The 16,937-nt window shown below is 34.3% G+C and overlaps 1 protein-coding gene across 1 annotated transcript; it reads left to right on the forward strand.

Annotated features, from left to right (window-relative positions):
- Positions 1–2,183: 2,183 nt before the first annotated feature.
- LOC106943124 (coiled-coil domain-containing protein 158-like) lies at positions 2,184–16,918 on the forward strand (the record flags this gene model as incomplete). The annotated part of the gene is made up of 35 exons (XM_015026466.1): positions 2,184–2,306; positions 4,022–4,129; positions 5,093–5,131; positions 5,297–5,344; positions 5,529–5,576; positions 5,719–5,766; positions 5,946–5,993; positions 6,276–6,323; positions 6,432–6,479; positions 6,583–6,630; positions 6,824–6,871; positions 9,666–9,713; positions 9,845–9,892; positions 10,062–10,106; positions 10,246–10,293; positions 10,630–10,677; positions 11,001–11,048; positions 11,174–11,221; positions 11,343–11,369; positions 11,480–11,524; positions 11,602–11,649; positions 11,808–11,855; positions 12,013–12,060; positions 12,933–12,980; positions 13,133–13,180; positions 13,413–13,448; positions 13,562–13,609; positions 13,912–13,959; positions 14,328–14,360; positions 14,543–14,590; positions 14,898–14,945; positions 15,131–15,178; positions 15,322–15,369; positions 15,529–15,576; positions 16,871–16,918. Coding segments are annotated over exons 1-35 (1,640 nt in total), but the record flags the coding sequence as incomplete, so codon positions are not given.
- Between the last annotated feature and the right edge of the window lie 19 nt (positions 16,919–16,937).

Genomic DNA, 16,937 nt, shown 5'->3' on the forward strand with positions numbered 1-16,937 from the left:
ATGTTTTATGCATAAGCATAAGGAAATAGATAAACACATAAACCAAAGATATGTTGTTTGGTTGATCTTTTCAACCAAACAACAACAAAATTATAGTTCATTACAGGGACTATTTTTACTTACTTAAGTCACTGTATAGCACTTTAAAAGCACTTTTTGCACTTTATTAACAAGCAATTTATTTAGCACTGCACTTTAAGCAGAGATTTGCAAATAACAATTTGCTCACAAGAAGTTTTAGCTGTATTTATTGAGTATTTTTAGTAATTAGCATGTAGCCTTTTGTTCTGGGCTCTGCACAGCTGCTCCTCATTGAGAAGTGAGCTGGTTGCCTGTGAAAGGAGAATAATTGTTACTCAGAGCAATGAGCTACTGGTGGGTAAAACTGAGCAAATGTTTGTGCATAATCTGTTAGGTGTGGAGTGCTGATATTAAGTGACTCACCTGTCTTTTCTGTGTCCTCTCCAGGGTGTTTGGACAAATACTACCCCAGACACCATTTATAGGTTCCGGGAGAGGCCGTGGAAAAGTGTGGGGAGAGAATTGTTTATGGGTTTTTGTGGTGTTTCATTTGGTGTGTGATAAAATATAAAATATTTATAAAAAGTAAGTGGAAATGTTTGTATATAGTAAAAGGTATTTTATTTAAATATGTGGAGATTAGCAAATTGAGATCCCCCTGTGAATTAAAGGTGGCTTGGTCCATCACAGCTAGGACTAAGGTTATGAAATCGTTCTTGTTCTTCTACTTGATGCTGAGGGAAGAATAAACCACTGCTGTTTCCACCTGACTCTGGCTCAACTTTTCATCCTCACTGTAAAATCGAGCCACAAAAGGCTGCCTTGTTACACTTCCTCAGAAAATGGTCACTCCCAAACGTCCTTAAGCTTTAATTAAAAAACAACACCCACATATTTTCCAGGAGGCAAGAAACAAAACTGAAAGATGCTGCTTGGTGTGTCATAGTCAACGTCAATCTTTTTTTACAGAACTTAAAAACATGTTTGTATTAGTGATCTAAAGAATGCCCCTCTTTTCTTGTCATAGTTAAATGAGAATGAGCTAAATTATTTTGACTCATGTAATGTCTAATGTTTCTGCAAAAGGATGAGGAACCCAAACCCAGCTGGAACTGCTGCAGCATGGAGCTTTGGATCAGTTTCATTGGTGGAGGAAAATGCATTTTGTCCTGTAAACCACTAAAAAAAAACATGAACAACAACATTGCTTTTTGAAAACATACAATATGTTGTCTGCCAATAAATTGCCTTTACTCTTTTACAGTAAAACTATTTTTAAAATATTAAATCCTGTTTTTCACGGGACAGATTAAGGTATATTTTTATTTTTTTAAATAACTTTTCACAATTTAATTTAAACAATACACAGTTAAAAATTAAAAATAAGTAGACGCTGCAAATATTCTAAACATTTATTCAGCAATTTGGAGCTTCGTGTCTGAAGGAAAAGGTTTCAAACAATAAAGATCAAAGCTGCTGTCATAAAATGAAAGATCTTCATGGTGAGAAGCATCTCGCCTTAATTGCTTCCTGTTTGAATGAAGTTTCTTTTGTGCTTTATAACCTGTTTTTACTGACTAAAGGGCATGTCAGAAAAATATGAGGGTGTGGTTTGAATTTATTTTGTTTTTCTCGCCCTCCCATAAAGCTGGTCTACACTCGAACCCTGCAAATATGCAGTTGGTCTTAAAATTAGAGGGATGGATTTAAGGAAGCAAGATTTTTATATGTTTCTCATTAAATACAAAATGATCATCAATGAATGTTGTAGCCATGAACTTTCCAGAGAAGGCAGGGCGACTTTTTTAGTTTTTTAAAATTAAGACAGTGTGACATCTTGTGGTGCTGTGAACAGTGGGAATGGCTCCATTTTCAGATTAAACCAAAACAGATTCTGCATGAGGAAAAGGATTCATCATATCTAGAATAAAGATTTTATTGCTAATTTTGTGTAAATTGTTACATGTTTTAGAACCTGTTCCAAAACTGAGATTTTTTTGTATCTATAAAAAGTTGGATGTTGTTTTCTCCCACAGTTTTAAAACTTGATCTGTTGAATTATTTTGTTTAACTCAGTAGCACATCTTCTTGGTGCAGTGCTGAAGTCTGAAACTGTGATGAATGAGTCACACATTCCAGAAACCAGTAAGTCCTGATGACAAGTAAAAAGTAAAAGAGATACTAAACTTCATCAGAAAGCACTTGTGTTTTCTACGTATCGACGCCGCAGACAGACTGATGTAGACGGACAGATCAGAACAGAGAGAAGTCATAATGGGGAACAGGTAAGAGAAATATCTTTACAGTAGTATTTTAGTGATATTAAACCTGTTTACTTAAAATTGTGTTACTGAATAACTAGTATGTAATCAGATGAGAAAAGGGCTGATCAGTTCTACCTCAGTGTGCATGTAGGATTTACTGGATCATAACACCCAAAAGATAAAACGTATTTAAATATTTTAACTGTAAGTCAACAGAGAATGACTTAGAGTTAAATTATTAGTTGCTAAATTATTAGTTTCATTAATTTTTATGAAGATGTGAGATAAATCAAAGTTGTATTTATGCAGATCTGCACAACAGGGACCTCTGTTGTTCAGATGGATGAAAGGTTGCAGATGAATAATAATAATCAGATTATGTTGGGGACTCTAGTTTTTCCTGCACTACAAGGAAGTGTGACATGTTTAGTTGTCATGTCTCATTTCAGCTACAACATTATTGCACAGGAACCAAGAAACTCCTACTGAGAAATGAAATTATGTTACTTTGGTCTTCTACATGATTATCATTATTAATTGGGACTCTGATTCCAAGGTTCTCATTCTTCATGCACAACTTCTTGGCCCTTTGCACCTTTAACATGAGAACAAAAAGTGAAACTTCCTCACCATTTAATTAAGGGATGTGAGTAACATGACAGCAGTGCTCCCTTTAATAAGTGTCACTAAAAATACAAAACTGTGAAAGAAAAAACAAAATAAAACAAACAAAAAGACGATTTTCTCAATCTTTGCTTTTTGGTCACAATTAATTATTTTTTAAATTTTTAAATTATGAGACACAGAAAACCTGAGTAATAACAAAAATACATAAGATAAAATTAATTGATTTTTCAAGGAAAAAAAGTGTACAAAGCAGCAGCTATGCAAAAAGAAAATAATTTTTCTCCCTTGTTAGAACATGAATCAGTTGTGATTTACCAGGTTTTTAGAAATCTGAGTTCAGTTTGACCAGAAACACCGAACCAGGAAACCATTTAAAATATAAGCTGTGCCTCAATCTACAGAAATTATTCACAAAAGGATAACAGACAGTCGTTTACATCTGTTACTTACAAAGTGATTTATTTGGTTTTCAGATTTTACTACAACCACAATATGAGTCATTATCCACTAATGAATAAACGAAGCAACAAGAGTTACTGGCATGATACAATTATACCAAGAGCAAATAGATAACGAATAGAGGAGGTTACAAAAAGCACATAAGAACAACTGAAGTGCTGGAGGCCACATTTACCTCTGTAAAGGTCAAAGTTCACGACTCTAATGTGCAAAAAAAGATGAGACAAAATGACATAAATGGGAGGATTAATGGGGGAAAACAAAAGCTGACTAAAAACATTCACTTACAAATGTCTTAAAATATCTCAAAATATTAAAATATAATCATCTTTGTGAAAGATGTGTCTCATTGCATCTGGGATAAAACAAGCAAAGCATTTGATTAAAAACAACATGATACCAACAATAAAATATAATGGTGAAGCCGTGAGGGCCTGGGTTTCTGGACAACCTGCTGCTTCCCACAAAATAGACCAACATAAGGACAGAATCAAGATTTTTGGAAGTGATGCATGCAAAATCTATAGAAAGTTTTTGTAATGCACTGGATTGACAAAATTAACAGCTTGAAAATAACACAGATTTATACATTTGTATGTCTGCTTTAGAATTATGTTTTATGCTAAATCTATTCATTTTTTCCTCTATAGGCTGTGTAAGGAAACGTCGGAAAAGCCAAAAAAGTCAACAAAGCCGAAAAAGCCGAAAAAATCGAAAAAATCGAAACGATCTCAAAAAGTTGAGGAAGACAGAATAAGGTAAGCTGAAGACTCCAGATGCTGAGTGGTCACCTTAATTGTTTAAGTTGTGTAAAAAATCCTTTTGAAAATTACATAATATACCATGCAATGAAAAAGTGTTTGTCCACGTAGATGTTTCATCTTTTTTTTCTTTTATGTCACACTGAAATGTTTCATATCATTAAATAACATTATTATTGAATAAAGACCTGAGTAAATATAAAACGGAAATGGAAAATTATTATTTCATTCATTAAACAAAAAAGATATTAATTCCAATCTGGTCCTTTGGCTGCCCCCAATAAAACCATAAACTATATGTGATTAAACTATTTTTTTCAGAAAGTTTAGCTCAGCTTCACATGGCATAGAGAGAACATCTCTAAGGACCAAATGATCTGAAAAAGTTACAAATCATCTAAAAAACACAATCAGTAGAAAACATCTTTCAGGAGACAAACAGAGTTTTTATGGCATTGAATTTATCAATGTTTAACTCCAGGATGCAATATAAACTTATAGTTCTGTTCTAAAGTCTGGTAAAATAGTGAAGAATGCAACAAAAAGGCAATTTGGTAAAATGCAGTGAAACAGTCAGGTGTCACTGCATTCTGCATTTTTTGTGAAGAAAATTATTTCTCAACAAATAAAATTCCCATTAAAAATGCTTAAAATGTTAAAGGGAAAGAAGGAATGGAGGGTTAGGAGGCACAGGTGAAAATGTTGTTTTACCACAAATTGGACTATTTAGAGTTGTGGAAGTGAAGAGAATGTGAGATGGTAAAGTTCATGTAGGGCTGGACGAGGACACAAAATTGGCATTGTTCATTCATGGTCCATTATTGGAGAAATGAAGACTTTACTACATTTTCATACATGTTTCAAATTTTCATAATTTCAAATTGGTGGGATTAAAGTCTTTTGCTACTATAGTAATACTTTTATAATGGTGGAAATGTTCATCCTGTGATTTTTTGACAGTCTTAGGTCTTCTGGTGAAAATGAACTTCAGCAGACAAAGTAAGTTGTTCAATCAATCTATAATCTCATAACAATGTGATTGGAAATTAATTGACCAGAATATATAACATACATTTAAGTTTTAAGTGCAATACCAGTACTTCAGGATATGTACTATTTGTCTCACATTAGAAATATTCACACATTTTATTCTTCACTCTTTAGAGCTGCCCTCGAACAAAAAGAAAAGGAGCTTGAATCAGTTAATAAAAGGTATTTTTCACACAACAAGCTAACAGAACATGTTTCAGCCTCAGATATTAGGATGCCAAGTGTAACATTTATTCTAACTTTGCTTATTTAATCATCATAAAAGAAGTTTAATGTAATACAAGGTGTCTGATGTTTCTGCTGAATCTATTTATGAAGAACATATTCTGTTATGTCTTTAACTCAGACTGTCTGAGACAGAAACAACTCATGAAAAGAAGATCCAGGAGATCAAGTCAGTATTATTCAGTGTCTTCAATGATTTTATTACTTAAAACATAGACCTCTGTTCCTCAATGTTCATATAAAATTTAGCTGAGATGACATTTAATACAATTATTTCTCAATATTTTAATTGTTAATTTTCACCTCTGCAGAGAAACTTTAGAAGAAAAGGAAAAAGAAGTGGAAGCAGCCAATGAAAGGTAATTCTAGGAAGCTACAAAAGATATTGGTAAAAAAAAATTACTTCTGACTTTCTAAATTCATCTTAAATTAAAATAGTCTTAATTTTACTTCTGAAATTCTGAAGCACACTAGAATCCTGTTGAACTTCTGCAGTTTGTATGTGTTATAAGTTTGTATCTGTCATATTTTAAAACAGATTGACGGAGACAAAATCATCCCATGAAAATGAGCTCCAGGCGATGAGGTATTTTTGTTTTTACATGGGACCATGACTGGAATATATTTACTGATCATAGAGTTTAAGTTTACATGATCGTAAAACTCTTGCGGTTTTATATAAACCTTATATAACTTAATCACATTTCCTTTTGAAATATGCCTTCTTTCAGTTGAGGTTGGGTTGAAATAAACATGCAGTATACTTAAGCACTTTGTAGTTTCGTCAATTGACAAAATGGCACTTGTGATTTATAATTTGTCTCAAAATAATGATAAAAGATTTTCACTCATTCTATTCATCGTTCAGATCTGAACTTAAACAAAAACAAGATGAACTGGACTCAGCCAATCAAAGGTATTGTTCCCACAATCTGCGATAACAAATTATGATCCAAGTAAAGATTTCTGAGAGTCTCAGTTCTATGATTTCACTCCCCAAACTATTCTGGTATCTTTACTGCAGACTGACTGAAATGAAGACGTCGCATGAGAAGGAGCTTCATGAGATTAGGTACGTATCCATATTGTCAATATGATGTCATCACAGAGTCAATACCTTAATAGTAAATTATTCACTGACGCATCTCCTTTACACATGATGTCCTCATTTATAGATCTGATCTTAGAAAAAATGAAGAGGAACTGAAATCAGTCAAACAAAGGTACGGCACAAATGTAGCATATTTCCAGCATAAACATATGTATAACAGCATAAATAAGATATAGTTCAGGGATTCGACTGAAGGACAACCTTAATGAATCTATTCATAGATAATGTCACCCTGTTCACATAAAAGTTAATAATTTTGCAGAATCTATTGTGAAGAGTTTTTGAATGCTATATTTTTAACACAGATTGACTCAAACACAGACCTTGCATGAAAGTGACCTCGAACAAATCAGGTTAGTGTTTTGTGAGTCAGCTTTCTGATGAGCCCAATACTAAATCACCAAATTAACAATGTTAATTGTTGAATGTTGAGCAAAGTTATGATCTTTAGATGTGTAATGTCCATGGATTTGGTTCTTAACATTTCACATGGAAATTAGCCATTAGTGAGATTTACAAACACTTGTGACCCCAACTATAAGTGCAACTTGTTAAGACACTGATTACTTTGCTGTGAGTGCTCACAGTCATCTCCAACAGAGAGGATAGTTTCTTGCTTAAAACAGTAGATGCTAATTCCTGATCTTTCTGAAGCCTTCTGTTGGCATCTTCAGGAAAGCTCATAGAAAACTATCTGGTTTATTATTTCCTCCTATTTATCAGAAATTGAATAATGGCTGTTTTTATGAAATTGTGTACCGTATTTTCCGCACTATAAGGCGCACCTTCAACGAATGGCCTATCTAAACAGATAGTGTTGTTGCGCAGCACCCCCTCCCCTCTTCTCTCTCTCTCTCTACTTCCCTTCTCAGAGGAGGGAGATGTGCTACCAGCTCTCCGTCTAACGGGTGAATTGAGTTTCCTAAGTCTGCTGGGATTTACCCTATCCAGAACTGAAGTAAATTCTGCTCAAGCTGGCATCGAGAAAGACTAGCCTGGTTTCTAATGACCTCCATCCAGATGTCCCACCCTTTTTCACCCTGTGAATTAGCCAGATAGAGCAGCCCGCAACCAACTAGTTTCACAGAGCACACCTGTTAACGGTCGCTCTTTCTCTTTATTACAACTTGCACTTGTTACTGAACCAGGTAGGTTTTAGTGACTCTGGTGAGTCCCAAGGGTGTTGTTTAGGCTAAAGCAACCTATAAAACATTTTCCACTTTCTCCTCCCAGAATCAAACTTCATAGCTGCTTTATGACCATCAAAGAACTTTAAGGTGACTCATTAACTGAATGTCCACATCTTTTAGATTTTCTTGATGCTAATTATTTTATTAGTAAGGCAATTTTGCAAGGGTCAGTACAGCTTAAATCAGTAACAGAGATAATCAAACAAGTAAAATCAATAATCTAGCCTATCTTTCCCTAATGCTGACACTGTGAACTAAAAAAGGGAAACTTTGAGAGAAACAGACGGAGTTTGGCATCTTGAACCCCAGAACTGGCCTGATGATGAAAAAGGTGTTGCAGCAGCAGGAGGCTCCCAGTACAGGAAGAGTACTGAGTCAGAGCGGCAGATCTCGGGCCTCAGGGTGACTTCCTCATGCGCGTAGCGGTCCTCAGCTTCTTGTCTTGCAGCTCTGTAGCTCCTTTCTCCTCGTCTCACGATCTTTCTGGTCCTTGGAGATGTAGATGAGCTGGTCTCATGGAAGGAACACACCAGTTCTTCCTCTTTGCCTTTGTTCTTTGCCTTTGTCTTTATCTTCATCTTTGCCTTGGTCTTTGTCTTTGGGGTCTCGAACCCAGCTGAGAAAAGTGCAATTTGAAGCCACATGTTGCGGGGCTAACGGGTTGGTCCCCATGTGCAGAACAGTCTTCGGCTCTGTGGCTCCGGCTCTTCTTCAGCTGCAGAGTTCTTTGTCCATCTCGATCTTGGCTCGAAGCTGCCTGAAGGATCCAACCAAAGATTCCTCTTTTGCACTCACCTTATAAAGGGTTTATCCACCCTTTTGGTGCATTTGCATTGGCTAGCTTTGTTGCTGTGCCTCTCATTGGCCGACTACTTGGACAGATGATCTCATATCCATCACCGTCTTGGAGACATTATGACCTGATCTCTGTTCTAATGACCCCCGAGTTGCTCAACAGTCCTCCTATGTCTGTTGCCAGGACACAATAACAACCAGATTAATATTATTACAGTCTGACTCTACTGTTGGGTCTTGATGTCACCTGTGTAATTAATCAGTTTTAAAGGTAACTTTATTCATTGTTTTTATTAAACTAAAATCTCCAGCATGGGGAAGTGGGATGAGCTCCTTTTCTCAACAATAGGTCAGTCAAACGTTATTAACTCAAACTTTATTAACTCAAACTTTATTAACTCAAACTTTATTAACTCAAACTTTATTAACAAACCAGCGTTCTGACAACTATCCCAGCATGCACCACGCGCTTCTTCTTCTACGGGCAAAAATGAAGTCGGCGGCTGCTTACCTGTTGCTAGACCTGTTGTGGCTCAATATTGGTCCATATATAAGGCGCACTGGATTATAAGGTGCACGGTCGGCTTTTGAGGAAATTGAAGGTTTTTAGATGCTCCTTATAGTGTGGAAAATACGGTACTTTCCTGTTCTGACCCAGTGTAGCTGTTTGGAACAAACCGATCTCTAACCAATGCCTTAGGTAGATTTTACAACAAAAACATTTGAACAAATCTTAAAGGAGAACCTTGCTTTTACTGGTCGTTGAACAGTTTCTGTAGTCATATGTTTGAAACCTATTTATTGGCTCCATTTGTGAAGTGTTTCGAGTGAAAGTGCAGTAAGTGTGAGGATTTAGTTGTTAACCATGAACAGGTGGATTGCTCCTGTAGTACACGGGTGAGATCATATCTCAAACTGAACAGTTTGAACATCTTGAACAGTGAAGGAGAGGTTTATGCATCTGGTTTCCTTCTTATTGTCAGTTTTTACTGTCTTGACATGGTACCAGATAAGTTACAGATGGGACTCCAAATAGGGAATTCAACTTCTGATTGTAGGCGCAAGGAAGTAACCTGTATTAAATGTCAAAATGTACCGACTTTGTTTTAATTAATACATAGCATTTACATATAAATTTATGGTGAAAACTTTTTTGTCACAGATCTGCCCTGGAGCAGACAGGAAATGAACTAAAAGCAGCTGATCAAAGGTACGTCAATAAAATACAGATGAAGATATTACAATTCATAGTTTTACAACTGTTGGCTGGTTGGTTAACATTAAGAAAAAGCATTGAAAAAAATACATGTGTGATGTGTTTTCATGTCATATTTTCAACAGACTTAATGAAACAAAAACGTCATATGAAAACAAACTTCTTCAGGCAGGGTGTGTAAAGGTCATGAATCCAACATTCGTTTCTGCTGGAAACTTATAATATCTACTAAAATTTGACATAGACAGCATGAGTTCATGGAAAGATTTATGAAGTGGATATTCAACCTTTAGCTTAAAATAACACTGTTGTCTTTGACATATCTCCCTTAACTCTTTACAGATCTGAGTTGAAGCAAAAAGAAGAACTGAATTCAGCTCTTCAAAAGTATGGCTCAAAAACCTAACATAATAGAGTATAAAATAGTTTAATTCAGAATGTTTAAGTACACCTGATAGTTTGTTTCTGAAGTGGAATTTGAAAACACAAATTTGAAGTTTATTTTTATCTTTTATGTTTTACATAGGCTGATTGAAGCAAAGACGTCTGATGAAAATAAACTTCAAAGTGCGAGGTAAACCTTTTCTAAAAAGGGTAACTTCAGAATAAAAGATTGATCAAGTCTTTTAGCATGTGAATGAGTTAGATATGTGCTATTTTTCTGTATTCACAGCATTTTAACTTGCAGGCTAGTCAGGAAATGAGAAGTACATCTGATGTCAGCCAGTCAAAGATACTTTGATGTTGCAGTTTATAATACATTAGGGTTCAACTCATCGTTCTTCCAGTTTGACATGTGGAAAGTTTAATAGTTTCGATGACCTGGAAATAGTTAAAAAAATAATGCAACTCAGCAGTTTTTTCCTTTGATTAGAAAGTCAGTCTGTTATAAATTTCTCTGTTTTAACAGCCTGCCTGAAATACAGAGTAATTATGTAGCTGAGCTCCAGCAGACGAGGTACGATTTGTTTCTGTATCTATTTTAGCTTTGAATAATGACTGAAGAACATTTTATTTAATGAACATTGATCAAAAGAACACATTTTTATTATTTCTTTTTAAAAACATGTTATAAAGCATTAGAAGAATCTACATTAGTAAATAAAAGGCATTGCAGTTAACATTATTAATCTGCATGTCAGTATTTTTTGAGTTACTTGTGTTTATTAAAAATAAAACATTGACAGTAACAATAAACTAGATGGCAATTTGCTAATGATGTTAATTTGAAAAGAAAAAAAATAATGGTTGAATCAAAGATTTACTCTTATTTCCACACAGCCTCATTGCTGAAAAAATGTCTCTGGAAGCAGATCTTTATGATGTGAGGTAAAATCTACCTAACTAAACACAATGATGAAGCACAAACTTTTTCTTGATTTGATGAAGAAACTCGGAACATTCTGATTTATTTACTGACATGTTTCTAATGCAAATAATTTCACCCTTTATAGATCTGCTCTAAAACAGAAAGAAGAAGAACTGATATCAGTCAATGAAAGGTATTTTCTTCTCACAAAAACCTGAAATAACAAATTACAATATGAGATACAAACCTGATTGTTTCAGTTCATTTTACCGCAGAATCAATAAGAATATTTATCTATTGCCTCTTTATCACAGGCTGAACAATGAGCTCCAGACAGTCAGGTATTTTTCTACATATTTATTTTACTTGGACAATAACTAGAATGTATGGTTTTGGGTTGCAGTAAACAAACACATTGAGGATTTTCAGAAATTGTATTCTACATTCTCAGATCTTTGCTCAAAAATAAAGAAGAACTAGAATCAGCTAATAAAAGGTTTGTTCACACAACAATATAATGTTCTTGTTAAATCTGTGTCATGAAGATCATGATCTGTTATGTCTTTAACTCAGACTGACTGAGGAAAAGACTGTTCATGACAATGAGATCCAGAAGATCAGGTCAGTTTTCAGAGTCTGTATTTACAGGAGAGTTAAAGTGAGTTATTACTTTAAATGTCAATTAAACTTCCTAAAGGTTCAAAAATAATTTGTTAAAATGACATTTGGTCTCATAGTTTCTCCAACAATGTTTTAATGGTTAATATTCTCCTCTACAGGTCAACTTTAGGAGAAAAAGAAAAAGAATTGAAATCAGCCAATAAAAAGTAAAGAACACATCATATTCTACAATATTTTATTTCTTACTTTCTACATATTTAGGTATTTCATACATTTATTTTCGTAGAAATGTATGAAACACACTATAATGTTGTTCCTGCAGTATTTGTATCATGAGATTTAATCTGTCATGTTTTAAAATAGATTGACTGAAGCAAAAACATCCCATGATGATCAGCTCCAGAAAATGAGGTATTTTCTCTGTTTTTACATGAAATATATGAAAACACAGATATTTGTCTCAAAATGAGAGACAGCCATTTTTTCACATTTTATTGTTTTCATTCTACAGATCTGATCTTCAACAAAAAGAAGAAGAACTAAAATCAGTTAATAAAAGGTATTGTTCACACAAGTTAACAGAACATGTTTCAGCTCCAGATATCAGGGCGATAAATGTAAAAGTTCATCAAACAGTTTGTTTGTTTAGTGAAGATGAAAGAAGTTCAATGCTTTGAAAGATCTCTGATGTTCCTGCTGAATCTGTTTTATGAAGAAAATGATCTGTTATGTCTTTAACTCAGACTGACTGAGGCTCAGATTTCTCATGAAAATGAGATCAAGGAGATCAGGTCAGTTTTGTTAGGTTCTGTATTTAAATGAAACCATAATCCAAATGAGTTACTCATTAAAACGTACATTGCTGTTGCTGACAGTTCATATGAACTTTAGTTAAGATGACATATAATTATATTGTTTCTTGAAACATGTTTTTATGGTTAATTTTTGCCTCACAGATCAACTTTAGAAGAAAAAGAAAAAGAATTTAGATCAGCCAATGAAAGGTAATGCTAACAAGCTGATGGAAGACATGGCAGTTTAAAAATATTTTAATTCTATAAAATAGAGCAAGAGTGTTTTTTTTCCTAGAAAATTATGAAATGCTAACATAAGATTTTATCTGTCATTTTTTTAAAAATAGATTGACTGAATTGAATACATCCCATAATAATGAGCTCAAGAAGAAGAGGTATTTTCCTCCATATGTTTTTACATGAGATATTGACAAGAGAGATATTTGTCTCAGAATGAGAAAAAGCTTTTTTTTATTCTTCATTCTTCAGATCCGACCTTAAACAAAAAGAGAAAGAACTAGAATCAGTTCATAAAAGGTATTGTTCACACAAGTTGTATTTCATATCCAGATATCAGGATAAGTGGAAAAGTTCATCTAGCACTTTGCTTGTTTAGTGATGATGAAAGAAGTTCATGTTCCTGTTGAATCTGTTCATGAAGATCATGATCTGTTATGTCTTTAACTCAGACTGACTGAGACTCAGACTTCTCATGAGAAGGAGATCCAGAAGATCAGGTCAGTTTTGTTCAGGTTCTGTGTTTAAAACACATTGAGACAAAAACATAACATGACAATGAGCTCCAGAAGATAAGTTTTTTTTCTCGATTGTTTCCACATGGGATATTAACTAATTATGATAACAAATCACAGATTGTGAAAATATCAGTGATATTTACAATAAAGTATCAAAGTTTGTGTGAAGTCGTAGAAAGCTGAAACATCTTTTGCACATTTAATTTTAAAACAGGAAAAGAGAAGAAGAACTGAAGTCAGTCAATCAAAGGTATCATTCCCACAATCTGAAATAAAATATAAAAGTTTACATATTATTTTCATTCATCAGTTCTGGGATTTTACTTTGTAATCAAGTGTTTTATTCTGGTGTCTTTACCACAGACTGACTGACACAAACATAAATCTAGAAAATGAGCTTCAAAAAGTGAAGTAAGTGCAGAGTTGATTTTCAAATAACTCAATCGCATTGATTATTACTGATATGTGGAGAAGAGCTTGGATTACCTTCATGATCCTGAGGTCTACAGATTCAGAATTAGTTTCACAGAACCACCTTAGACTTGGTCTTTTGTCAGAAAGAAGTTATCTTTCTTGTGGAAATATATAAGTTAAATATGTAGTGCAATAGAGCACTTTGTAATTTTAAGAGCTCATTATGAATAAATGATCCTATTTACCATTTGTCTCAAAATAATATGGGATTTTCTCTCATGACATGATTAATTCTTCAGGTCTGACCTTACACAGAAAGAAGAAGAACTTAAATCAGAGATTAAAAGGTATTATTCACACATTAAGCTAACAGAACATGTTTCAGCTCCAGATTTTAGGATAATAAGTGTAAAAGTTAATCTAAGTTTGTTTAGAGATCATGAAAGATGTTCAATGCATTGCAAGTTGTCTGATGTTCCTATTGAACCTGTTTTATGAAGAACATGATCTGTTGCATCTTTAACTCAGACTGAGGCAAAAACATGTCATGAAAAGAAACTTCAGATTAGGATTTTTTGTTTTCACATGAGATTGTGATTAGAATATATTTACATATTATAGACCATCTAAATATTAGTGACATAACAAAATATTAAAGTTCTTGTGATCTCATAGAAATCTTAAATAAAGTTTGTGATATTTCATTTGAAAACAGGGAAAAAGAAGAACTGAATTCAGTCAATCAAAGGTATTCTTCCTAATGAATCTATAACGTATTACAATTTAAATATCATAATCTGAGAGTCTCAGATTATGAGACTCTCCTGTCTCTAGGATAGTCACTCTCAGACTTTCCTAGAACTCATCAGTTCTGGGATTTTACTCCAAGCCTTTGTAATTAAATGCTTTATTCTGGTATCTTTACCACAGTCTGACGGACACAAAGACATCTCTTGAAAATGTGTTGCACAAAATGAAGTAAGTGTTTTTCATAGTTGACTTTCATGTGAAAGTCATGTGTTTAGTTATTGAAATGTGGAGGAGATTCTACATGATCCTGAGGTCCAAGGATTCAGTCTTAGTTGCACATAATCATCTTGGAGTTTTCTGGTAATATATTGGTTACTCTGCTTTGTTGCAGTTGGTTTGAAGTTGCGGTAAACATTTAGTGTATTAAAACACTTTGTAATTTTGTTAAACGTCATTATGAATAAATCATCTTATTTCCTATTTGTCTCAAAATGACAATAAGGGATTTTCACACATTTAATCCTTTATTCTTTAGATCAGATCTTGAACAAAAAGAAGAACAACTACAGTCAGTTAATAAAAGGTTTGTTCACACAACTTGTTAACAGAACATGTTTCAGCTCCAGATATCAGGATGATAAGTGTAAAAGTTCATCTAACAGCTTGCTTGTTTAGTGATGATGAAAGAAGTTCAGTGTATTGCAAGTTCTCTGCTGTTCCTGTTAATCTGCTTGTTGAAGATCATGATCTCTTAAATCTTTAACTCAGACTGACTGAGGAAAAGACGATGCATGAAAAGGAGATCCAGGAGATCAGGTTAGTGTTGTTCTGGGTCTGAATTTCCTTGAGATTCTGATGTGGATGAGTTATTAATTAAAACATAAGTTGTTTGTCCTAAAAACTTATATGAACTTTAGCTAAGATGACAAATAATTGTATTATTTATTTTTCCTCTACAGAGTTTCTTTAGAAGAGAAAGAAAAAGAAGTGAAATCAGCCAATGAAAGGTATTGCTAAAAAAACATGACTCAAAACTATTTCAGTTCTGCCTAAAAACATACAATAGTTCTACTTTTACTAGGACATTATGGGACACGCTGCAATGCTGTGATCTTTCTGAAACATTTGTGTCATGAGGAATTTTTATCTGTTGTAATTTAAAACAGACTGACTGAAGCAAAAATATCCCAGGAAAATGAGCTCCAAAAGATGAGGTATTTTTCTCTATTTGTTTTTACGTGGGACATTAAATCTGGGGTACATAACTTTTTATAATTTTTTTTTTTTTTACATGTTTTTGAAATGGTCACCATGTCCTGACAGTAATATGAGTCAGATGATCTGTGGGGGAAAAAAATCAAGCTTCTCCCAGAGCTAATATAGCCGTCTGAAGAAACAAGATGAGAGCCAGGAATAATGTCTTAGTGTGGTCAATCAAGCTCGTGTATGCACTGCTCAATGTGCTTGTGGCAGAGAAACAATTTACTGTTCCAGAAAAAGTGTTTATGCACCGTCATCGGTTGCCATGATATCTAGCCTGAGTATTTATGGCAGCCTCTGCTGATGGGAGAAGCTGTAGCATCACAGAGAGAAAGAGTGAAGGAGAGTAAGCAGCATGTACATGAGGATGATTAATAGTGCTAAGACCCTCCTCTTGACTCCGATTGGTTGTTTCTGACCAAATGGCATATTTGTGCATTTGGCACTGGGAGCACTGGTGGCAACGCAGGAAGGAAGAGGAGCTCAGCTTTTTCACCTATTTTCTGTCTCAAACTATACTATCATTACACTGTATTCTTTATAAAGGTTACATATCTCAGCTTTAACTTACAAATGATTGCTTATCATAGGCTGTAGAAACTTGAGTAATGTCTGCATCACAACATCAAAGCTCTTGTGAGGTGATTTTTACCTTAAATATCTGTCTTATATTTGCTTTGGAAAAAGGAAGAAGATCTGGATCAGGGGTGGGCAATAAAGGTCCTGGAGGCCTGGTGTCCTGCAGCTCTTAGATGTATCTCTGGTCCAACACACTTGAATCCAACAGCTGAATCTCCTCCTCAGTGCAGTCAGGTTCTCCAGTCCTGCTAACAACCTCATTATTTGACTCAGGTGTGTTGAAGTTGAGACACATCTAAAAGCTGCAGGAGGCCGGCCCTTGAGGCCTGGAGCTGCCCATCCCTGATCTAGAGTCAATCAATCAAAGGTATCGTTCTCACAATCAGAAATAAAACATTACATTTTAAATGTTTTAATCAGAGAGTTTCACTTCATTCATTTCATCTGTGTTGGAATTTTACAAAATCTTTTTAATTAAAGGTTTTATTCTGAGATTTTTACAAATGAAACAAAAACATCACTTGAAAAAGAGTTCCAAAATGTGAGATAAAAATTCTTCACAATAAGTTTTCATATTACCCAATCGGGGATAATTTAAACGATCCAAGGATTTCTGCTGAATCTGTGTTTGAAGAACATGATCTGTTATAAATTTCTCTGTTTTAACAGCCTGCCTGAAATACAGAGTAATTATGTAGCTGAGCTCCAGCAGACGAGGTACGATTTGTTTCTGTAT

The sequence above is a fragment of the Poecilia latipinna genome, unplaced genomic scaffold (genome assembly GCF_001443285.1).
Source record: "Poecilia latipinna isolate Pla-1442-1.1 unplaced genomic scaffold, P_latipinna-1.0 Scaffold4894, whole genome shotgun sequence".
Lineage (NCBI taxonomy): Eukaryota > Metazoa > Chordata > Actinopteri > Cyprinodontiformes > Poeciliidae > Poecilia > Poecilia latipinna.